We start from the raw sequence: 24,256 nt of genomic DNA, 5'->3' as shown, positions 1-24,256 counted from the left end.
AGGAGAGAGCTAGTCCTCATCCCAGGCCTGGCTTTGCTGACTCCAACTGGCTCCCTACTTCTGGCTGTGTGGTTTTGGACAAGTCTCTAAGCCTCTCTGAGCCTCAGTTCCCTCTGTTATAAATGAGGTCAACCCCGAGGCATTGCTCCTCCAAGGAGAGGGAGTTTTCTAAGCCCAGGGAAGGCTGGAGGCCTCAGACATGACTGTATTTCCCTTAGGAACACGCTCCAGGACGAGAAGCGCCGCCTGGAGGCTCGGATCGCACAGCTGGAGGAGGAGCTGGAGGAAGAGCAAGGCAACATGGAGGCCATGAGTGACCGTGTCCGGAAGGCCACACAGCAGGTGGGGGCTGGAGCAGGGCAGAACTGCTGGGGTGGTGGGCCTGGGCACCAGAACAGCACATGCCTCAGATCCACCCTGTAACAGGCTGTAGTTTAAAACACCCCCCACTGGCTCAGGACAGGCATTGCAGGCTCTGTGTGCCAGGCTCAGGAGAGCAGGTTCCCTGAGTGGCACTGGGACGCTGCCTGGATGAGCTAAGCATTAACGGATGAGCAGGAAAGAGCTGGTGGATGGAGGAGAAGGAGGGATCTCCTGGGTGCAGAGGCCAAGAAAGGCTGAAGACAATGGGAGAAGTTGGTCAATTCAGGGCACACCCCAGGCTTCTGTGCCCTCCACTCACAACCTTCACCCTCCTCCCCAGGCTGAGCAGCTCAACAATGAGCTGGCCACGGAGCGCAGTGCAGCCCAGAAGAACGAGAGTGCACGGCAGCAGCTGGAGCGGCAGAACAAGGAGCTTCGGAGCAAGCTGCAGGAGATGGAGGGGGCAGTCAAGTCCAAGTTCAAGTCCACCATTGCGGCACTGGAGGCCAAAATTGCACAGCTGGAGGAGCAGGTGGAGCAGGAGGCAAGGTATGGTGGGACCCGCGCTCCAGTGACAGCCTGCTTGCCTGTGAGTGCTGGGAGATGTCGGGGTCAGTTAGCCTCTCCAGGCAGTAGTTGTGGTTATGAAATAACCTCAGTGGTACCCGGCTGTATGGGGAGAACTGAGTGAGAACGCAGGAAGGGGCTCTGCCTGTACCTGGCCCAGAGGAAGCCCTGGAAATGTCAGCTGCTCCTAGTAAGTAACATTCCTGGGAACACATGTGGCTTTTCCTAACCTAAATTTGCAGAATGTCATGTTAACAATACACAAAGTCCAAATCAACAACCCATTTAACACACGGATAGGGGAAGGCTTCTCATTTTAGTGATGGTTCCCTGAGCTGTAAGGTCACAGCACACTGTGACCATCAGGTTGTAAGGATCCTGACCCATTCTCCTTTTCTATCTGGTAGTGGCTTCACTGACACCTGATTCATACAATCCATCCATTGGATGTGTTCAGCTGCATGGCTTCTAGTGTATCCTAAATAGGCCCACCCTCACAGTGAACTGCAGAACATTTTCATCCCCTCAGTGAGAAACCCGTGCCTCTCGGCCATCACCCTCTATTTCCCAGCCCCAGCCCCAGCCCTACCCCCAGCCCTAAGCACCCACTGAGCTACGTTCTGCGCCCTTGTCTCTTCTGGACAGTTCATGTACACAGAAGCACACGAGGCCTTTATGACTGGTTTCTCTCACTAAGAACATGTTCTCAAGTTCACCCATGTCACAGCAGGTGTCAGTGCCTCACTGCTTTTTAAGGACAAATCCTAGTCTTCTATCTGACGGATTTGTGGGATAAGCCCTGACTGGGAGGGAGCTCAGGAAAAGTGCCCGAGTGGGCAAGATGCGGGTCTGGTTTACATATTGACTGCAAAGCCGTCCTCCTCCCTCCCTGTGCGCAGAGAGAAACAAGCAGTTGCCAAGTCCCTGAAGCAGAAGGACAAGAAGCTGAAAGAGGTCCTGCTGCAAGTGGAGGACGAGCGCAAGGCGGCTGAGCAGTACAAGGAGCAGGTACCCTGCCACCTCGGGCCTCTCCCACCACCACAGAGCCACCTGATCCTCAGGCCTCTCCCAGGATGCCTCCCACAAGCACCCCCAGACCTCCAAGGGGGTCCCTGACCCTCAGGCCTCTCCTTGACAGGCAGAGAAAGGAAATGTGAAGGTCAAACAACTCAAAAGGCAGCTGGAGGAGGCAGAGGAGGAGTCCCAGCGCATCAACGCCAACCGCAGGAAGCTGCAGCGGGAGCTGGATGAGGCCACGGAGAGCAACGAGGCCATGGGCCGGGAGGTGAACGCGCTCAAGAGCAAGCTCAGGTGAGGCGGCCCAGCCCCAGGAGCAGCTCTTCTCATGGGCCAGGTGCTTAAGTTGGCCTGAGATGCCTACTATGACAGTGTGTCATCAAAAAAGGCTCCCTTTCCCCAAAGCCTTGCTTCTTTCCAAGGCCCTTCCTGTTCCTCACCATTCACAAGGGCCCTGCCTCTAGGGAGCTTACTGTCTGTGTTCTTCAATGACCTTTGCCCATCCTCCTGGTGAGGAGGAGAGAGGGGGAGAGGGAGAGGCAGTTTCCCTGAACCTTCTCTTCTGGCCTTTTTCTTCACCACCTTTCTCTAGCTCAGGGTTCCTTGGCACTCTTGATTGTTTGGGGCTGGATTACTCTTTGTTTTTATCACAGGGACTGGCCTATATATTGCAAGATGTTGAGCAGCATCCCTGGCCTCTACCAACCAGCTATAGTGGCACTCCCAGCAGTTGTGACAACTTAGAATGTCTCCAGACACTGCCAGATGTCCCCTGGGGGTAGTCACCCAAGGTTGAGAACCTTGCCCTAACCACACCCCTGTAACCGCTGGGTCTGAAGGTGGGCAGGTGACCATCCTGCTACTCAGGGCTCCTTCCCACCCCACTGCCCACCTGGTTCCCTAAAGGTTTAGCTCTGAGCTTCCGGTCACATCCTCTCACACTCCTCCAGCCTCTCAAGTCCTTGACCTTTAAGCATCTCATCATCTGCCCCCTGCCACCTTCCTGTCTCCTAGGACCTTCATTCCATCTTCTGGCAGCCCCTACCGACTCCTTACCAGCATCAAGCCCATGCTCAGTGACTGCCAGCAGCCTTTCACGCACCCTCAGTACCCTGGGCCCCTCTTGCTTTGTTGTCCTCACTTGGTTAAAACATAACCCACATTGAACCCAACTTTCCACCTTCAGCTCTAAGTGGTGTGAGGAAAGCAAACACCGTGCTGCCCCTTCCCACTGGGAATTCCCGATGGCTAACACCGAGTGGACCTCCCTCAGTGCTGCCCTCACCTCAGCCTCCCACTCTCTTAGATACCTGCTTCTCATCTTCCCTCTAAAATTACTACCTCCACCCAACCTCAGCTGATGACCTTACTTCCTGCTTAACTGAAAAATAGAAACTATCAAAAAACATAAACTAGCTCTGATTGCCCCATCAACCTACCTCCCTACATCTGTGCAAATTTCTGCTTTCCCCCCTTTTTCTGTGCTGAACTGTCCAGCACCTAAGGCCTGTTAGACCTTCCTTGTTTACTCAAGGATGTTGCTCCAGAACTTCCCACCTTTCCCTTGTGCAGCGTTTTCCCTCTCACAGAGTCATTGCATCAGCTGAAAAATGCTCTCAGCCTCACTCCCCTCCTGGTCTTGACCACACACTCTAACCCTGTGGTCAGTCCGTGGTCCTCACCCAACTCCGCAGCACCATGTGCTACAGTCCGTCACTCTCCTCAGGGTACTTTCTTCACTGGGCTTCCCGGACACCAGCCTCACCTGATTTCCTTCCTAGCTCCCTGGCTTCTTTCACCTCCTCCGCCAGTACCCCAGCTCCAGGCCTGCTTGCCGAGGGCCTGCCCCAGGGCACCGTCTTGGTTCTCTCTTCCTGTCCATCTCCGCTCACTCCTCCCTCGGTGATCTCAGCCAGCCCTGTGGCCTTGCAATTCCATCTACAGCGACTGACTCCTTAGCTTTTTCCTGGAACTCCAGACCCTGCTTGGCATTCCCACTCAGTATCTAATGGGCAGCTCACACCTTACGGGCCCCAACCTGAGCCTTGATTTGAACCTCTTCACCCCCAAACCAGCTCCTCTCCCAGTCTTCCCCAGCTCAACAAATGGAATGATAAAGTTGCCACTAACCCAGGCCACAAATCTTGTGATCATTCTTTACATTTCTCCCTCCCTCATACCCTACATCCAACCTATCAGAAAACCTGGTCAACTCCCTTAACAACACCCTATATCAAGAAGCCAACCTCTTCTTGCCACCCTGGTCCATGCCACCGTCTCCTCCCATCTAGATAACTTCTGCAGCTTCCTCATGGGCCTCCCTGCTTCCGTGCCATCCCCCTTATAGTCTGTTCTCAACACAGCCACCAGAGGAACCCTGTTTAAATAAAGTTGGGTCATGTCCCTCCTTTGCTTGGAACCCTCCAGTGGCTTCCACCTCCCTCAGAGCCAAAGCAGTGTCTTTACAATGGCTGGTTCCACTAGGTCCTTCATGATCTCTGTCCACTGCCTCCTAAATTACTCCTTGACATCTTCACACATGCTTCGGGGCCTCGCTGTACCTCTGGCTGCAATGCTCTCCCCCTGGTCTCCCCCTCTTCCTTTCCCTCAGATGTTTACCCGTCTCTGTTACCTTCCCTACAATTTCCGACCTCTCTCCCTACAGTTCTCCTCTCCTACCCACCTGTCACTGTGTAACCTATTTATTGTACTTATTCGGGATCAGTCTTCACTGTCACCTGCAAGGCCGTGAGCACAGAGGTTTTGTCTGGTGATTCATCCCCAGTGTCTGGGCACAGGGTAAACCTTCAACCATTGAGTCAGAGATGTTCCTCTAGTCATTCTCAGCCACCTGTGCCTCGTACTACCTGTGCTATTGTTGACTTGACATTTTCTTTGAAATGAACTGTGTCAATCACACATTACCACCCCCACTATCTTTACCCCAGCATCACCTGCATCAGTAGGCCCTGTGCAATCACATACAGTGAAAACAACAGTGAGTTCTGGCCATTACGGCCACAGATTGATTACCTTAAGGCCTACTTCTCAGTTAAAAAGTGAGTGACAAAACACATGAGCACCAAATAGACTTTCTCTGACAAAATCAGACATTTTAAGGGTTGAAAAGGGAGTACCTTTCTGACCATGCATTCAGTTATCCAATGGCATTCCCAGGAGCCCTCTGCAATCACCTGGCCTGTAGACTCCAGACTCTGAGAACCACTGCATGAGATAAGGAGAAAGCAAGCCCAAACCCCTTTCAGAAGGGGGAAGAGAACAGCTGGTTCAGGGTACCAGGATTCAGGAAGGAGCCCCCAGCCCAGCATACTGAGGGGCTAATGGGTCCCTGAAGAAAGGGAAACCCCGCCTAACCTCTCAGGTCCAGCAGGGGCTTGGGAGCAAGCCCCAGGTTGGCTATCAGCGGAGGAGAGCCGCTCTCACCACACGGACCCCCAGCGTACGCTCTGCTGGTGGTGGCACTCCTCAGTGCCGGGCTGAGCGGTGGGGAAGTCGTCAGCCACGCACACTCTCTCGCCCCTTTGCTGTCACTGCTCCCTTCTCTTGGGACACGCTGCACACCCCATGTCGGTCCCCCCCCCAGACAACTGACCCTTCTTGGGCCACACAGGCCCACTCTAAACCACTTACAGCCCTAACATGCACATGCACAGAGCGCAGGTTGAGGACGAGTCACATTTTCTGCCTTCTCGGAGTCTTCTAGATGCACAAAAAGCTAAAACCAAGCATAGCTTCTCTCCAAATGGAGCTTTTAGTGAGGTCAGCAAGTCCAGCCAACTCCTCAGAGGAATTGCAGACAAGTTTCGTAGTTGTATCAGCCAGGTAAATCTCGACACTAGCCCTCCTAGAGCCTGCCCAGGGTCCCCATTGTGCACCAAATCTCCAACACGGGCTGCCCAAGGCGTCCACCTCTACCTTCTTGCTATAGGCAGAAAAGGCAACAAAGACCAAGTAATAACTAAGTCAGATTTTGCAGCAGGTTCTTTGTCAGAGACTCTGTTCCCACGTGGATCTTTCAACTAGCTTACGCACATGCCTTTGCCTTCCTGAACACGTCTGCATAACAGGAGGAAGCATGTGTGCTCTTAAAAGCAGCTCGGAAGGACAGAAATTTGCTTTTTGATTAAAAAAAAAAAGTAGCTTCTCCTTTTGTGCAACAGCCTGGGCTTTAGGTGCTTCATTGGAAAGTTGACTGAAAAGTGCCTGTAATTATTTAATTGAAGCAAATGCCTCCACAATTGAAAAGGCACTTAAAATGAGCCCCCTCCTGTCTGTCCGATGATAACCGCCAAGGACTCTCTCCTCTCTCTTTTCAGAGGCCCCCTCCCCCAGGAAACTCAGCAGTGACTCACCAGGTATCATGCCTTCAGCTTCACTGCGGCTCCTGTGTGTTACACTCAGTCTCCATTTCCTTTCTGCCCATCACGCCCTCCCTGCCCCCTTTTTGGCCCTTGCAAATTTCTGTGAGATTCCTGCAAAATCTGAAGGCTTAGGCATCTTAGTTCAAAACTGTCTTTCATCACAACAAAGATCAACACAAGACCTCATGTCGTGACCCATTCCCCTTCTCTGTTTCCGCTTTGGCATGACGTGGCACCAAACGTGTCCTGTTCACTGTGTGTTGACGAGAGTTTAGAGGCTGTGTCACTTAGATTGTTCTTACCTGCATAAGAGGGCCTCTCTTACACTGTTAGGGCCACTCGGCTGTGCTGTCCTCCCTCGTCCGGCTAAGACATTGCACCGAACAGGCACGACAGCTCCACAATGTGGGCACGTTCCTTCAGTCGGGCGGGTCTAGTTCACGAATCAGAATTAACAAAGCACAGGTTCATGGTACCACAGCCCGGAAATCTGTTACCCCTCGGCTGGGCATTCACAACCTTATCTGCAAAGAAAATAAGAGCTCACCACGATGCCTTCCAAGTGCTGGGCTGTGTCAGGCTTCAGCACGGCCTAGCTCCTAACTGCATTTTCGGCGTTCAAGGGTGGACGTGCGCCACCACACAGAGCTGTGCAGAGTCCTGGCAGAGCCTTTTCCAGAAGTCTCACAGGCACGTACTCACAGACTGGGGAATGGATACCCAAGACTCCAGGAAGCACATGGGGCCCTTCACAAGACAGAGTTAAGAGGCCTTGACTTCTCTGGGGTCCTACCAACTTTTTCACAAATAAAGTTAGGCAAATAGGGCCTGGTCTTCCTCTCAGCCTCCTTGAGAAGCCAAGCAAGCCCTGGCTTGTGTTTGTCTTCTCTTTCAAAGAATCTCAGCTTTGCTGTCACTTCCCAAATACTTAAACCCAGATGAGGTCTTGGCAGGAGCTTTTAGCCTTTAAGACACACAGCTTTCGAGACACTCCTGCCAGCTCACTGGGGTCGCAGGGTTAGCTGAATTCTAGGGTTGGCTGGGGCAGCAGGTGCTTATATCTCAGTGCTGGTTCCTGGTGTGCCAACAGCGCTCTGCAAAGTTCTCAGAGTCCACAAACAGAATCCAAATTCTGCAGGACCAGACCCTTTAAGAAAATCTTTAGAGGGGTCCCTTACTTCCTGTGACAGACATAGCCAGTGTCAATCTTTGACTAGGATTGGAAACCTTTTCCTTCAAGAATGACACCTGAATCAGAACAAACAGGCTCACGGGACTGGAGCCCAAGCAGGGGACTGACAGTGAGTGACTCAGGGCAGTTTCGTCCTTAGATCGAGGGAAGCCATTTATCAATTAAATTCTTCTAACCAACAAATTCAGACTCTTCCAGGAGGCAGAGTGCCTGGCGCTGGCAAGCATAGGGAGGCACTGTTCCCTGGCTCCGGGCCACCCCACTAACCGAGGTACAAGTAGGAGAAAGAGCTGCCTGGGCTGCTGCTCCTCCCCCAAGGCTCTGAGACCCTGCTGTCACCCAAATTCTTAGAGAAGTCTTTTAAGGTCACTGCTAGAGAGAGAGAGTGATGGAAATTTAGTTGTAACAGAGCAGGAGGCTTTAGAAGGTCTCCTGACGTGAATGAGGCTGGCCTGAGTCTAGCTGGGAGCAGCTACAACTTCAAGTATTCACTCCTGACCTCTGTACCTCAGGAATACCACCCGGTGGGTTTTCCCAGCCCAGGTTTCTCCCACCCTCGGACCCCAATCTGTCGGGACGCCCCTTCTCAGCAGGTCACGACTCTCTGAGCCATGCTTACACCTCCAACCTTATCTGTCCAAGCTGTCCCTGACTACAGTATCAGTACCTGGGATGGGCTCTCCTTCATGGCTTTTCTGCCCAGCCTTTGTGTAGCCAAGCGGGTTGTTTTTCTTACAAAAAGTCCACTTTCTTAGACATCCTAAAATGATTTAAGACCTGACCTCTGAATCAGATCAAAACAAGGCCAGGTGGCCACAGCCCAACACAATTATTTGTTGTGGTCACTGAAAAGGAGGCAAACATTTCTCTCAACCATGAAGGTTAAGTGCAGGTAGATAAACTTTTCCTCCTCCTGCCTGCCCCGCCTCCTACGCAAAGCCTCACTTCGGATGGCCAGGGTCACCTGAGGATAACTCAGGGCATCAGGCAAGACGGAGGAGATGGGAACGGAGACAGGAACGGTGAGGACAGAAAGGTGTCCTACCAACTAGAGCTAAAATACACCTTGGATTAACACATTCCACTTATTTTTCTAAAAAAAGTCATGGAGCACCTACTCGAAGCCCAGAATGGTGACTGCCATGGTGCACAAAACACAGATGAGATCCCCACCCTGGGGTAACGCAGCCCGAGAATTCTACCCGAGAGCTGGGGGAGCTGTGCTGCCTTTCTCCAGAGAGCAACCTTCCAGCATCTGCACAGTGACCTCTTTCCCTCTCGGGGCTGACCTTACTGTTCATTTTCACCTTCTTCCAATTGAAAACCTAAAACCCTTCCCTTTTTTACCTCTGAAGGCAAGGTGCAGAATGAGAACAGGACATTTCTCCTTCACACCTACCCTGGGGTGTATGAGTAAACCCATCAGGACGTGGTCACCATAGGAGACCAGAATCCTGTGGGTTGTCCAATGCCCAGGCCAGGCATTGTTTGTAAAGCCAACAGTCCTGCTCTGAAGAACCTACTCCCCCCCCCCCCGCCCCCTTCCAGCTGATCAGATGTAACTGTACCTTGAAACTGGTCAAGATGGCTGACGTCAACCTCAGTATTTGTGTCTCGTTTGAGTTTCATTTTTGCCCCATGTAAAAAACCTTTTACAATCTCAAGGGAGATTTCTGTTCTAAAGAAATGTGTGTTTTCTTAAAACCCACAGGCGAGGAAACGAGACCTCTTTTGTTCCCTCTAGAAGGTCTGGAGGACGTAGGGTTATTGAAAATGCAGATGGTTCGGAGGAGGAAATGGATGCTCGCGATGCGGACTTCAACGGAACCAAAGCCAGTGAATAGACAACTTGCTGAAAACAAGACAAGACAACCCCCAGTGGACTCTGCTTATTAGCACCGTCTAACGCCAGTTTCAAATTCCAGACATCACAGACACCCTCACGATGAACATAAGAAAACACCGCCCTGTGTTCAGGGCATCAATTTAAGTTCTGAATTGTGTGCCAAATGAGAGACGCCAACAGGAGACACAGACACACCCTCTCCCCGCCAGTGAACAGGCTGTGCAGAGGTTTTGAGTTTTTAGAAAAATATATCCATGGTAACTTCATCACCGGCAACTTAGTTTACATAAATGGGGAGAAATTCACCAAAATGGGTGCCACTGCCCACCCCGCCCCCCGCCCCACTCCCGAGCCATTCCCTAACCCGTGAGTAGGACCTTGTTTGAGAATTCTTTCCCCATCCTGGTTACCGCACCTCAGATGCGCACAGTTCACCCAGACCAAGTGCCTTCCATAGCCACCTGAATTAAAAAGGAGACACTGCTCGAACGGATAAGAGCAGGAATGTTACACTGTTTTATATGCACCCAGACTGTATTTAAGGACACCCTCACAATAAATAAAAGGTTATAAATCACTAGAATGTAGTAGGTTTTTTTGTTTTCTACAGAGCGAAAGAACGTTCCCGTTTAATCCTCACAGCAACCCAATGAAGTCAAGGTTATTTCGTAAAGGGAGAAACTGAGGCCTAGGGAGGTAAAATAAATTGTCCGAGCTCCCACCTGGCAAAAAGAACAGGGATGCTAAGTGAGTCTGTGTGAGGGACTTCTCCCACCAGGAGACGGGCAGCCCGAGGCTCAGGAAGGAGGAACGTGAGCAGGAAGAACGTCTTTATCCATCAAAACCAGTATGTATATAAGATAAATACAACATTTCCTTGAATTTTTAAGTCAAAACACAAGACTTCACCCAACAAGGGTTTGACAAACTTTGTAAAGGCCAGAGAGTAAATATTTTAGTTTATAGATGGTCTCTGTCATGGATTCATTTTCTCTGAAAAAACCCTTTAAAAACACACACAAAAACATTCTTCGTGCGAGGGCTGTAAGAAACCGGGCTGTGGGCCCTTTCCTTCCTCATCCTGAGTGTTCCAGACAGATTCCTCGCAACAGTTCAACACAAACGATGCCACGCCCCCACCCCATGGGCTCAAGTAGGTTTGAGTCGAGTGTGAACAGGGAAACCTCGAAGGCTCAGCTGGAAGACCAAATGCTAACACACCCTGAACTGTACACAGACGTATCCCAAATACAGTTCTAGGGAGCTGATTTGAAGGGAAATGTTTAAAAGTAGGTTTTTAAATATTTAATTACTTGGTTAAAAAAACAAAAGTCTTTTACCACCACACGGGCAAACACAGAACACAGCAGCACTTACTGACCACCACCACACACTAGTTGAAAATTAGTTTCTCTTGATTTTATTGTTCTTTTAAAAAAATAAAAGTACATCTTTTTACCAATACAGGTTAGCATGTTTCTAGGATAATGAACCAGGCACTGAAGTTTAATTCTCCGTAGAATTTCAGTAGCACTTGAAAAGTTCCATTTTCAAATCAGGGATACTTTTTGCTGGTCTTTTGTAAAAATAATTTAGTAACAAAAGGAAGCTCGTTAAGCTACACACATGCTCCTGAATTCATGTCTTCTTTTTACTTGAGACCGAAAGCGTGAGACAGCAGTTCACAACAAGCAGTGATGAGTATATACCCTGTCCAGGCTGAAAATCCTGTGTTCGTTTCTTCTTTGACAAGGAGGCTTCCAAAACAATCCTGGGGGGTTAATCTTATGTGAAGGGTCACCCTGATTATTTCATTATGGCCTTGAATGAAATCCTATTCTTAAAGGCTGTATTTCTAAGGCCACTCCATCCCAATGACCTTGAGGGTCATGAAGTGGAGGTCACCCCCATGCCAGGGACGTGGCTCAGGACAACTAACAGTCGGGACAGATCTAAAAAGGACAGATTTTCCACTGACTTGGTCCCCATAAAATGTGCTCTGAAACTCAAGCACTCCTCTAAAAGCTTCAACGAGAGGCAGGTGGAACAGTGTGGGAGGTGCACTGCACCCGTTCCAATAAGCACGTGCCTCGTCTGCTCTCCACTCCTAGACGTGATTTCAGCGCACAGATCCTTGCTGTGCCGCACAGTGTTGGGAGACTTTGTTCTAGAAGAAAGCTCCGGCTGAATGGGGCTGGGGTGAGCCTGAGGTGGGCTCAGGTCCCCGCTGAAAGGCGTCTCCAGACATTAAAAACACCTTTCAAGGCCAATCAGGACTTGGGTCAGCTCATAACAATGGGGCAGCCTTAGCACCCACACCTCAAAGCCCTTTCCAGAGGGCCCGGTTTGTCTCTCTCCTTCCGCAGCACACCAACAGGGAGGCTGGGGATTAAGAAACCACATTTCACAAGGTCAACCGCCAGGGGCCACAGGCGACGGCCTCAGTCATTGGCTAGTGGGACTGCTTGCCCATATTTCTCAAACTAACTTAAAAAAAAAAAAAAAACAACCTAGTGTGAAGAGAGGAAGAAAGGTAACAGCTCCTGCACAGACAGCAGTGGCTTCGCTTCTGTGGATTTCCTAAAGCAACATCTTGACTACACCCTGGGCTGATGGCAGCGACGGTGAAGACAGATTTGAAGCTGGCTTCCCAAACTCCAGGCGTTTTCCCGACCTTCAGACAGAGCAAACCAAATTAAGCGGACATTACAGCTGCTACAGACTGACTATCACCGGCCAACAGTTATAAGACTGAATATCAAGAGTCAGGAGCTGTGTCACTGCGTCTCAATTTTCTCTCCTGTGAAATGAAGAAAAGGACACTGGCTGTCTAGCTCTCACATTCCCAAGGCCACACAAAAAGCCCAGGTGCAGAAGACCTTCTAAAAAACCCACTTTAAAGGTCCAGAAGTTATGTGCATGCCACGGAAAACGATTCTTCACTTCCTGTCATCTTTCTGCCATGGACCCACCAAATTTATGTGGCTTGGGGTCCAGGAAGATGGTAGCACACCTGAGAAGTCACTGAAGCTGGAAGCTGCCCTGAGTTTCTTCAGGAAAGAAAACAAATGAAGCCATTAGAGGTCAGATTTGTTCTCCAATCCAGTTGACTGGCTTTAGGATTCTAGTCTGGCTGGAATTTAGTGCCAGTTTCCAGAAGGTTCTAAAGGTTTTTGTAAAAAAAAAAAAGAAAAGAAAAGAAAAGAAAAGGAAAAAATCCTTTTCTGGAGGAAGCTGTGTTTGAAGCTCAAGTCCCAAACAAGTGATTGATACAGGACATCCTCACAGCGTGACCAGGAGCCGGGGCTGCAGGATCTGAATAAACACGAGCCTCTCCTTGGCCGTTTGCCCAAACAGAAGACACCACCTAACTTTGTCTTGAGAGATGGGGGTAGAGGACTAGGTTCACTGACATAATCCTACAACTTTAAAAAATGGCTTTAGTTCAGAAGTTAGAGGCTCCCACTGGAAGTGACAGCAAAAGGTACTGACCCCTTATCACCCGGAGGCACGCCGGTGCTGCTTGGCCGCCTGTCACCGCCATCTCTGCTCTTGCTCCCCCGCCCTGAGGCGGGGCCACTCGTTCGGTTTGGGGACTGCTCGTACACGAAGTTCCGGCAGGACGCAAGTTTGGACTCCAGAGCCTGGAGAGAAATATGTTTTCAACTCTCAAGTTAAAGATAAGAACCCTGCGCTCTCCCTGGAGCTGCGTGCGGACGGGAACCTAAAACAGCGAGCTGTGCACGGGGGCTCCAAAGCGGGGCTCCAAAGGAATCCAACGCCCATCCAACTCTTAGACCCGCTGGTCTAAGATATTTAGGTGCTTCCTGGAAAATCACTAACCCTACTAATTATCCAACTCTGCCTATGGGAAATATGAAATCAATTTTGGGGATCACTCCCTTTTGTTTACCTTGTTAAACGTGCAGAGAGAGGCAGGTGTAAACAAGGACTCTGCCTTGCTGTAAACAGACCCCACAAAAGCCAAAAGGGCACTAAAACCACCCCTGGCTTCTCTATGCTCTAGCTGTGCAATGTTTTAAAACAGAGACCTGTTAATGTATCAGAAAACCGGACAACCAAAAGCCCAAAGTAAAAACATAAGAAAGAAGTTTCAAGCTCCTATTAAATTACAGCTCTGTATACATATGTTCTGGTTGACGACAGACTAGCCACAGGTAAACCATGTGGCCTTCCAAGCATCACTTTTATAAATAAAAGGAATAATTACAAAGAATACCTATGTGTGTCTTAAGCACAGAATCAGAATCCTTCCCTGTAATTAATATAAAACCTATCACGTTGCCTGCCCTAGCTTTTCAAGATTTTCTCTTTAACTCCCTGAGAAATAAAGAGAGAGAAGGCAATTTTCAAATGTTTCTCAGTTTTTTCAAGTTAAGAAAATAAAGTCACAGAGACCATCTGAACTTCCCAAATTCCAAGGAAAAATGGCACAGGGAAAGAAGGATCTCCCCAGGGATCAAAGTGATGACAGAGTCAGGGCTCTGGGGGTTTGTCAATGACAACAGCCACAGAAGCTTCTGTGATTCTAAGGGACGCAACCAACCTGGAGCTACACCTACAACTCATGAACTCTTGGTTAAAGGGCAAAGGAACTGGTAAGGTCACCCCTCACAACCATCCTGAAGGACAGCCCAGAAGCCACACCAAACCCCAAGGAGGCGCCAACCAGTCTTACCCCTACTTTCCGCAGCAGGTCTCCCACGATGTTGAGGGCTGATATCCTGGCCGCAGGAGTGAGGGGAGTCCCACCCATGGAGTCATCAAGACCTGGGTGTGCAAAAGGGAGCACACAGTAACACCAACCCTCAGTCACAAGTCTGTGCAAACCCTGGGCGTAGGCAAAGGAAGCTACTCTTGCCTTGGATTCTGAACGCTGCCCTGTTTTGTTCCATAGTTAACTGTCTCAGAGTAAGAGTCTATTTGATGACCAAACTTTAGCAGCCTTACAATACCTATATTAAACACGTACCTTTACCTGTTACTCTTTTACAACAAAATCAACAGAAGCCCTCCTAAAATCCCAGAAATTCCATCTAGCTGATCAACACGAAGAGCCTCTATGCCAACCACATTTGTACGGGTTCTACTCAACAGAGCCTCTCTCCTGAGAGCAGGACCCAGGGACCAGCCGCACAGGACCACTTGGGTACAAGTTAGAAATGCATCTTGGACCCTGTCCATAGCTGCTGAATGCAAGGTGCATTTGACAAGATGCCCAGCTGACTCCTGTGCCTGCTGAAGTGTGGTAAACACTGCTGTAGACTGCGGTTCTGGAAATCTTACCGGTCTCTTCACTCCAGGGGACAAGCTAAGGGATAAAGCAATACACAGTAATGTGAGCCCTGCAGCCAGCCTGCCTGGGCTTGAATCCCAGTTCTGCTATTCCTCAGCTGGGTGACAAGCCCTCAACTCAGGGCCTCAGTCTCCTCATCCATCAAATGGGGGTATCACCTTCATTACTTGCACCCTGGGCCTGTGGTGAGAATACAGGCAAGTTTTATACACACACACACACACACACGTGTGTGTATATACACACACACACATATACATGCAAAGCATGTTAACGAGAGTGACTGAGCACTCAGTAACTATCTATTATTATTATTCATATTGAGTGACCCTGAAGAATCTCACAGTTAATCAGTCGGCAAAGGAGAAGGGCTGGGGTGAAACCCAAATTCTTCATTGTTTACAACACAACACAGGTTACACTGGCTCCATTTCTAGCAGAATACATTACTGGACCGACACAACACTTTTTATTGGTTACTGAAATTTTAAATTTGAAAGTGTTCATACTCAACAAGAGGATTTCTGGCTTCTGGTGAAAAATGGAGCTGACTGCTGCTGCTGGGCCCACATTTCCTGTGGTAGGCGCAGAGCTCCCTCTAGATGGGGCTTCTGTTTTCCAGTTCACCATAGACTCCACTGCTCTCTACTGCCTCACAGCCAAGAGGCTCTTCTCACTTACCTCGATGCTCTCCCCAAAGAGCTTCCCCTTTTGCTCCCTGCTGCCTAGCCTGGTCTGATTTCTCTCTTACTCAACTCCCACGTCGGGTTCTCACCCAGCAAAGCTTTGTGAAGCAAAGAAAGTTCTCCCAACTCCCATGCCCCTTACCACGTCTGAATGTCCCTGGTGTGGTGAAGCTAGAGCTGGGTCCCCGGTGAGCCATGGGGGTGGATGGCAAGGAGCCAGTGGCCTGCACCGCAGTGTCTGTCCTTTCAGCTTCCACTGAGCTGGGCATGGGGGTTCTGGGTTTCTCCTGCTTTTGCTGCACAGCCAATTCCTGACGCAAATCTGGGCCAGGAAAAGGATTCAGGTTAAGTCCTTGCTTTGGGTGATGGGGAGGGGAAACAGGAGAGGATGCGTCAGCAGTACACACTGGTCAAGGAAAAGCAGCGTCAGGATGAGAAACCCCAGGTGGAAACCCTGAACGACACAAAACCCACAGGATATGCCTAGCAGGCTCGTAAAACTACATGATTTTTCTTTTGAGTAACAACAAAGAGGTTTTTAAAAATTTAACTATGGCAGCCCTGACTGTGTGGCTCAGTGGACTGGGCATTGTTCTGCAAACTGAAAGGTCAGGGTACAGGCCTGGGTTGCAGACCAGATCCTCTGTGGGGGGAAGCTGATCGATGTTTCTCTCCTTCTCTTTCTTCCTCTCTTACTCTCTCAAAAATAAATAAGTAAAATCTTAAAAAATAATTAAACATAGCAGTGATACACTAATGCTTTTATTGTTTCAAAAAAAATTTTAATGTGGCAGGGTATGTAGAATACTAAGTGGAAAAATATGCTTCCCTGACCCATCCCCAAATGCTCCTCTCCACTTGCAATCACTGTAACACGGAGACCTTACCAATATTTTTCTCTACACTTTCATACATGCACTGTATACGGGGGGCAAAAGTGGGTTTATAGTTGTACATATTGAAAATAATATAATAATTAATAAATAATAATACAAGAATAAACTCTACGTTTTGCATACTTACAACTGTAAACCTACTTTTCTCTCACCCTGTATGTATGTGGTTATTTATTAAACATCTAATACGAGTAATTTTTTATTTAGCATAAACAGAAACATACATCTGTCTATGACTTACCTTTCTCCCTTTGGTGGTTTGTCCTAGCAAGTATTCTGCGACCACATTTATATCTACACCTTGCTAGTTTTAACAAATGCTTAACCTTCCTCAAAATAACTCTATGCAATTTATTTAACCACTTCCTTACTGATGGGCCTTTAGGAACAACTACCCTTTAAACTAGAGTTTTTCTTTTTAATCTCCCTTCTATTGGCCACACATTAGAAACTAAGTTAATGTTACGAACAAATAATTGAGACTCTTAAAAAAATCTCTTATGACATTACAGCATCCAACTTGGATGATGCACTAATGTCATACTAGTTTGAAAGCACTCCCTCTGGAACTGCCAGCTTCCAAAGAGCAAATGCCGATGAAGTTGTAAGCCACATGTATCAGCTGCTATCAAATCACAAAAATAATGGACTAGCTGGCAATTCCATCAACAGGAATTTCCCCCCCACAAAACTCTCACGCTCCTCCTGAACATTAGGCTGGTGGTGGGTTTAAATACCCACAAGGGGCCTTACCAGGCTGAACATCTGACAATTCTCAACAAGGGGTGGGAACCAAGGCTCAAGCTTGCTCAGTGAGGTCCCACACCCTCTGACCAGAGAGCCTATGTGCCAAGCAGGGTGCGGATTTCCAGCACGGGAAACACCAGACAATGCTCTCGGGCAGGGAGAGGGGACAATGCTTGTGAGGGCACACGGAACAACGCCCAGGCCTCCTGACCTCTGGCTTCATCCTTCAGTCTCTGAACGGATTCTAGGAGATTCTCCTTCTCATCAAGCTCGCTCTCCAGGAAGGCATTTCTTTCAATGGCTTGATTCAAGCGCTGCTCAAAGTCTTCCAGAGACATAATTGTGGCCCTGGGGAAGAGAAAAGCAAAGTTGTCCAAGAGAGTGATTGGCGACATCCATCAGTGCCTACACATCTGGGAGACAAGAAGGGTCCAAGAGATGAGGGTGTGAGCCCCAGCCCTGGTACTTCCTGGATACCACAGACCTGAGAACCCCTTAATCTTCTGGGACCCTGGATGGTTCTTCACCTGGAAAACAGGCACTGTCTTAGCTCATGAGGTGCATCAGGCTGTGCTGAGGATTAAATGAGATAAAGTGCATACAAAACTTAGCAGTCAGCCAAGGCCTTATTAGGACCACATACAGGGCCCAGTCAGTCAATGCCAGTGAGTCCACCTTCTCTGGAAGATGCACATAACAAACAGTATTCGGTCTATCCTACTAAAATGCACACGCAATGTAATAATATGCATTTTAAAAAGCAGAAGAGACCATGTTTAATTTCTCAGTTACCATAAGAAGTTCAAAATGCCCCACCCCAGCCTAGCTGCTCCATTAACAACCACTTCTTGTGAAGAGGGGAGACGTTTCACTGGAACGCTGTGTTAAAGACACTGAGAAGTGCTGTAATAACGAAATCTGTTAACTATGAGGCACAGAAAAGGTAGCCGGCAGTCTCCTCATATGAAAAGTGGGGGTAGTACTAGTGCCTCCACAGATGGGTGGGGGTGGGGTGGGAACAACCAGAGTCATACAGGAAGCATGCAATAGATGTTTCACACCTAAGTGCTCAGTAAGTGTCAGCAATTTTTATTACTGACCCCGTGTTTGTCTCCAGAAGACCTTTAACATTCTGTTCATTGTAGCTCACAGTGATTAGAAGCATAGATGGGAGTGGAATCCAGGAGTTAACACCTGGCTCTTCATGTAAAAATAGCTAAATGTCCTTGGGTAACTTAATATCTCTGGGCCTTCAACAGCAAGGGGGATAGATTCATTGATTTATTCAATATATCCTACTATGTCCAGGTTATGTCCTATTAGAACCTACCCTCAAAGGGTCTCAGAGGTAAATAAGATAAAAGTTACCAGGAGTGCCTGAAGAAAAACAACAAAGAAAAAACTACAACAGTGGAATCGATTCAAATGGCCCTAAGGCTGACGTGTCAAACAACAACAAAAAAGATAAAATACACGTGAGAATTTCATTTGTGGTAAAGGTCGCATCATAATCATTGATGAAGTATGGCTAGTTCAATTCTAGGTTTGAGGACTACTGGGTAGCCACCTGAAAATGAAGTTAATATTGGATCCCTACCTGGTACTGTACCCTGCAGAAAAACTCCACCTGTATCAGAAATTTAAACTCAGTATTTGCTCAAAATCCACTGCTGGCTTCTGGAATGCCAGAGAACTCTGAAAACCAACTTCAGGGATATTTCTGGCATTGCAGAACCCGTGTGGATCAATGATCATGTAACAGAAAAATGCATAAAGAAAATGTGACACATACATGCAATGGAATACTATGCAGCCTTCAAAAGGGAGAAATCCTGTTTCACACTACAGTATAGATGGACCTCAAGGACATTATTCTAAGAGACCAGGGCAGTTACAAAACGACAAATACTGTATGGTTCCATTTATGTGGAGTATCCAAGGTGGTCAAAATCATAGAAACAGAAAGTAGAAAGGTAATTACCAAGGGCTGCAGTGAAAGGGGAGAATTAGTGTTTGGTGGATTCAGAGTTCCCATGATGCAAGATGAAAAGTTCTGGAGATCTGCTGTATAATAGTGCGAATACAGGTAATACTCCTGAACTTTATACTTAAAAATGGTTAAGATAGTAAATTTGACATTACCACAAAAATAAAAAATAAAGTCTATGCAATAATAACACATAGAACAATACAATTATATTAAATCTATTTTAATCTTTGTAGAACTTTTAGGTATATTAAATAATATAACCTTTAAGGAATGGATTTAATTTTTAATTACTTCCAATTGGGCCCTAAGTAATCCAGAGTTATCCCCCTCCTCAGCTTACTGGGAGCCATTCGGTTTTACAGGGGTACAGCATAGGGTCCGTGACAAGCAAGTTGCTGATGGTGCCGAAAAATTATTATTCTGCAGCAGACTGTCTAATTTTCCAAATATAACTATTAAAATTTTATAATAAACTTGTAATGTTTTAAAGGGTTTTTTTTTTAAGTAAAAGTTTAGTGTTCTAGAACCTTATTCACTGTATTAGGTTGGCCAAAAAGTTTGGTTGGCTTTTTCCGTAAGATGGCTCTAGTAGCACTGAGCTGTCTTTAACTTCATCCAAACAACTTTGTTAGATTGTACTGGGACAGCTGTCACATGAGCGTGCATTTAAAAAAAAAAAAATCAAAATTGGTGAATTTTTGTATAGCCATTTTAATATTGCAGATGGGAGAAAATATGCAACATTTCTGGCATATTATGCTTTATTATTTCAAGAAAGGTAAAAACACAACTGAAACGCAAAAAAAAAAAAAGATTTGTGCAGTGCATGGAGAAGGTGCTGTGACTGATCAAATGTGTCAAAAGTGGTTTGCAAGGCTTCGTGCTGGAGATTTCTCGCCAGAAGGTGCTCCACAGTTGGGTACACCAGTTGGAGTTGATCGCCATTGAATGCACACATTAACTGAGAACAATCAATGTTCTACCAGGTGGGAGATAACCGACATACTGAAAATAATCCAAATCAATAAAGTTATTGGTGAAAATGAAAAATGTGTCCTTTATTTTACCGAAAAAACTAAACAGACTTTTTGGTCAACCCAATATAATGATGATTTGGACATCTACCCCATCTGATTTTAACATTCAACTATTCAACAACTGGCCAAAATGAGAACCAATGCAACTTAGTAAAAGAAAAACAAAAAAAGAAAGAACATCAAAATTATAACTAAACTACAGAACAACCATTATTCAGAACTGCCTCCTATCTAGCTGCACAGAAGTCCTACAACTAAGGCTATTTAGAAGAAGCCACTTTGAGAATGGTAGGAGGGATGGAGATGCAGAATGGGCTGGCCCCCCCCACATGTGGCAGGTAAAAATCAGGAGGGAGCCCTGGCCCAGTGACTCAGTTGGTTGGAGCATCATCCCGTACGCTAAAGGTTGCAGGTTCAATCCAGGTCAGGGCACATATCTGGGTTGCAGACTCAATCCAGTCAAGGCATGTTCAGGAGGCAACCAATTGATGTTTCATGTTTCTCTCTTGCATCAATGTTTCTTTCTTCCTTTCTTCCTTTCTTCCTTCCTTCCTTCCTTCCTTCCTTCCTTCCTTCCTTCCTTCCTTCCTTTCTCTCTCTCCCTCCTTCCCCCGCTCCCACCCTCCCTCCCACTCATCCTCCCCTCCTCTCTCTAAAATTGGTAGACATATCCTCAGGTGAGGATTTAAAAATCACAATAATAAAATTGAAAGGGCTATCTTGGTTGTGGAGACACCCCTGAGGAGCAAGGGGTCCCAGCCCCATACCAGCCTCCCAGCCCAGGGTTCCAGTGCCAGGAAGAGAAGTTTCATAATTTCTGGCTGTAAAAACCAGCAGGGACTGTGGCTGCATGAGATGGAGGGCTTCTAGAGTCCCAGACACTTCTCTTAAAGAAACTGCAGGGACTCACTCAGACTCACTCTCTCTGAGATTCAGCACTGGGGCAGCAGCTCAAAGGGCACCAAGGACATATAGGGAGGAACTGAATTGTCCAGCATCAAGCGGAGAGATGGAGGGGCAGCTTTCTGCCAGATGAAATCCTGGCAGAGGCCGCTATTCCTTTGCTGGACCCTCCCCAACAGAGATGGCAGGTGGTGCTATATCTGAGTCTCCATCAACCTGGCTAACACCATTTGCCCCACCCTGGTGATTCCCCGAGGACCTGCCCCACCCAACTTGTGGGTCCACCCAAGCTGTTTCCAGTGCCTTTTCCATACAAATGGCCTGTCTAGGCTCATGCTTCATATTTTCCTAAAATCTTTCAAACAAGTAGCATCTAGCCTTAGTGTGTTCTGTACTTCTTGTTCAGTGGCCCCAGGCCTGGCACTTAGGGCAGCCCACCTAGGTTTGAATCTTGGCCTCTCCTGCACACCTCCAAGCCCAGTACAAGCAGCAGTCAGGTGCAGAAAGCTTTGTAGCTTATGCCAGGAGGCTCCAGGCAGAACACAGGCAGTTGCTGACCTTGGCCTACACCTCCTGGAAGGCCTCAGAGCCATCGCACCCAGTGGACAGCTTCAAATCACATCGAAGCACCACCACAAATGACACACTCAAGAGGCAGACTCAGTAGGCACCAGAGCCATTCTGAAGTACGTCCTGCTCCATGGTGTCAGCCCCTACACAGCTGATCCTCCAAAGTGGTCACAGCCAGTCCTTACAGTGGACTGACCTGAGGGTAAATCCCTCCCAATGATGTGCCAACAGCAATCAAGGATCACCTACAGCAGGAGGGGGTACACACCCTACATGGGTTGGGGGACAGGCACCTGGAGTGCCCAGCTCGGAAGAACAGACAGGTTGCACTACTGGGCCCTACAGGACACCTAGTATATTAGGCCACTCTACCAAGCCTGGGAGACATAGTAGTTGTGCTCAGTACATAGAAACACACACAGGGAAGCTGCCAAAATGAGACACAGAAACATGCCCCAAATGAAAGAACAGAACAAAACTCCAGAAAAAAAAACTAAACAAAATGGAGACAAGCAATCTACTAGATGCAAATCCAAAACACTGGTGATAAGGATGCTCAATGAACTTGGTGAGAACTTCAACCGTATAAAAGTAAACATGAAAATCGTAAAAAAGAACCAGTCAGAAATGATGGATACACTAACTGAAATGAAGAATAACTTATAGGGAATTGAGCAGATGAATCTAACAACCAAATCAGTAATTTGGAATATAAAGAAGTAAAAAACACCCAATCAGGACAGCTAAAAGAAAAAAGAAGAAAAAATGAAGACACTATAAGGAGCCTCTGGGACAACTTCAAGAGTAGCAATATTCCCATCATGAGGATGTCAGAAGGAGAAGACAGACAGCAAGAAATTGAAAACCTATTTGGAAAAAATGACAGAAAACTTCCATAACCTGGTAAAGGAAACAGACACAAAAATCCAGGAAGCACAGAAAGTCCCACACAAGATGAACCCAAAGAGGCCCACACTAAGACACATCATAATTAAAATGCCAAAGGTTAAAGACAAAGAGAGAATCTTAAAAGCAGCAAGATAAAAGCAGTTAAGTTACCTACATGGGAGTTCCCATAGGACTGTCAGCTAATTTCTCAACAGAAACATTTCAGAACAGAAGGCCCTGGCGAGAAATATTCAAAGTGATGAAAAGCAAGGACCTACAGACAAGATTACTCTACCCAGCAAAGCTACTGCTTAGAATTAACAGAACAAACAGATAAAGAGCTTCCCAGACAATGAAAAGCTAAAGGAGTATTAACCAAACCAGTATTATTACATGAAATGTTAAAGGGTCTTTCTTCTAAAGAAGAAAAAAGATAAAAAATAATAACAATAAAATGGCAATAAATACCTATCTAGCAACAACTGAATCTAAAAAAACAGAATGAACAAGCAGAACAGAAACACACTCATAGACAGAATATTTTCATGGTTGTCAGATGGGAGTAGGGTTGAGGTAATAATGTGTGAAAAGGTGAAGGAATTAAGTAGCACAAATTGGTAGTTACAGAATAGTCACAGGGATGTAAAGTACACCATAGGGAATACAGTCAGTAATATTCTAATAACTATGTATGGTGTCAAATGGGAACAAGGTATATTGAGATGATCACTTAGTAGGTTATATAATGACTCATTACTGGGGTACCCCTGAAACTAACATAATATTTTATATTAATTGTAATTAAAACTAAAAAGTGATTAGAAAATAGAAGTAAAGCTGAAAAGAAAAACAGAAAGAAAAAAGAAGAAAATATAAAAATACTACTGGAAGGAAACACAGGCTACTTGCTTTATAACTTGGGACTGTAGAAGGCCCTTCTAACTATGACTGACTAATAAAAATTTTGACTACATAGAAATCGAGTAACTTAAAAAAAATACAATAGAAAATCTGGAAGACAAAAGATAAACTCCAAATATTTTAAATTCATATCACAAATATAAAAAGATCTCCTAGATATTGATGAAAACACAACCCAATTTAAAAACAGGCAAAATGAACAAAGTTCATAGAAAAACAAATCAAAGAGTCCTTAAATATAAGAAAAGGAGCTCAAGTTCACTCACTTCAGAAATGCACCTGTCACCTACCAGACTGGCAGAAACCCAAAGTCTGAAAACCACACTGTTAGCGAAGCCATTTGGAAAACAGAGACCTACTACACACGCAGCTATTGGAAATGTCAACTGTTACAACTATGTAGAGAACAGGGCAATGACTACCAAAATCACATATGCATAGGTGTTTCACCCAGCAATTTCACTTCTGGAAACTTACTCTACAGATACATACACCTGTCCAAGCAATGCTTACCACTCATTACAGCAATTCTTATCTCTGCAAAAGAATGGAAATGAAGTAGATATCCATCCACAGGGGACTGGATAAATAAATTATTATGTGTTACCCAATATAAGGTCAACCATACAATGTAACATTATGCACCTGGGTGGGGAGGATAAAAAAACAGGAAGATCTGCGAGATCTATTGATGTGTGAAAAAGCAAGGTGTACGACAATGTGTATAAAATGCTCTTTTGTTTTTAAAAAAAAAGACAGGAATAATATGAATTTCTATTTTCAATTGCTTGAATTTGCATGAAAAACTGTACCTCTCTGTATATTATTTTTGAAACACAAGAATGAATAATCTCTTCATGGTAGACTGAATTATTAGTCCCAATTCTTTACCTTCCCTGCATCCACACCCTTGCTATGGCCTCATTGTGGGTGA

General features: G+C 46.7%; 2 protein-coding genes across 6 annotated transcripts in view; one reads left to right on the top strand and one right to left on the bottom strand.

Moving 5' to 3' along the window:
* Window positions 1-9,944, top strand: part of MYH11 (myosin heavy chain 11) — a 121,745-nt gene extending 111,801 nt beyond the window's left edge. For 2 of the 4 annotated variants that reach the window (XM_053929459.2, XM_053929455.2), the window contains 6 exons: window positions 219-342; window positions 704-912; window positions 1,830-1,938; window positions 2,069-2,241; window positions 6,285-6,323; window positions 9,233-9,372. In XM_053929459.2, coding sequence (XP_053785434.1) covers window positions 219-342; window positions 704-912; window positions 1,830-1,938; window positions 2,069-2,241; window positions 6,285-6,315 — 646 coding nt within the window. In that variant the 3' untranslated portion in view covers window positions 6,316-6,323; window positions 9,233-9,372. Of the gene's footprint in view, window positions 1-218; window positions 343-703; window positions 913-1,829; window positions 1,939-2,068; window positions 2,242-6,284; window positions 6,324-9,232 lie in introns of all 4 variants that reach the window. The other 2 variants (XM_053929453.2, XM_053929449.2) reach the window with 1 other exon arrangement.
* An 820-nt stretch (window positions 9,945-10,764) lies between these two features.
* NDE1 (nudE neurodevelopment protein 1) overlaps window positions 10,765-24,256 on the bottom strand; it is a 33,530-nt gene continuing 20,038 nt past the window's right edge. Inside the window, exons 5-9 of one of the 2 annotated variants that reach the window (XM_024571720.3) lie at window positions 17,225-17,361; window positions 15,513-15,692; window positions 14,067-14,158; window positions 12,860-13,011; window positions 10,765-12,167 (exon numbers count right to left, since the gene is read on the bottom strand). In XM_024571720.3, coding sequence (XP_024427488.2) covers window positions 12,155-12,167; window positions 12,860-13,011; window positions 14,067-14,158; window positions 15,513-15,692; window positions 17,225-17,361 — 574 coding nt within the window. In that variant the 3' untranslated portion in view covers window positions 10,765-12,154. The remainder of the gene's footprint in view (window positions 12,168-12,859; window positions 13,012-14,066; window positions 14,159-15,512; window positions 15,693-17,224; window positions 17,362-24,256) is intronic. The other variant, XM_024571719.3, reaches the window with a different exon arrangement.

Source organism: Desmodus rotundus, chromosome 1, assembly GCF_022682495.2.
Source record: "Desmodus rotundus isolate HL8 chromosome 1, HLdesRot8A.1, whole genome shotgun sequence".
Taxonomy (NCBI): domain Eukaryota; kingdom Metazoa; phylum Chordata; class Mammalia; order Chiroptera; family Phyllostomidae; genus Desmodus; species Desmodus rotundus.
This window is presented reverse-complemented; position numbering and strand designations above follow the sequence as displayed.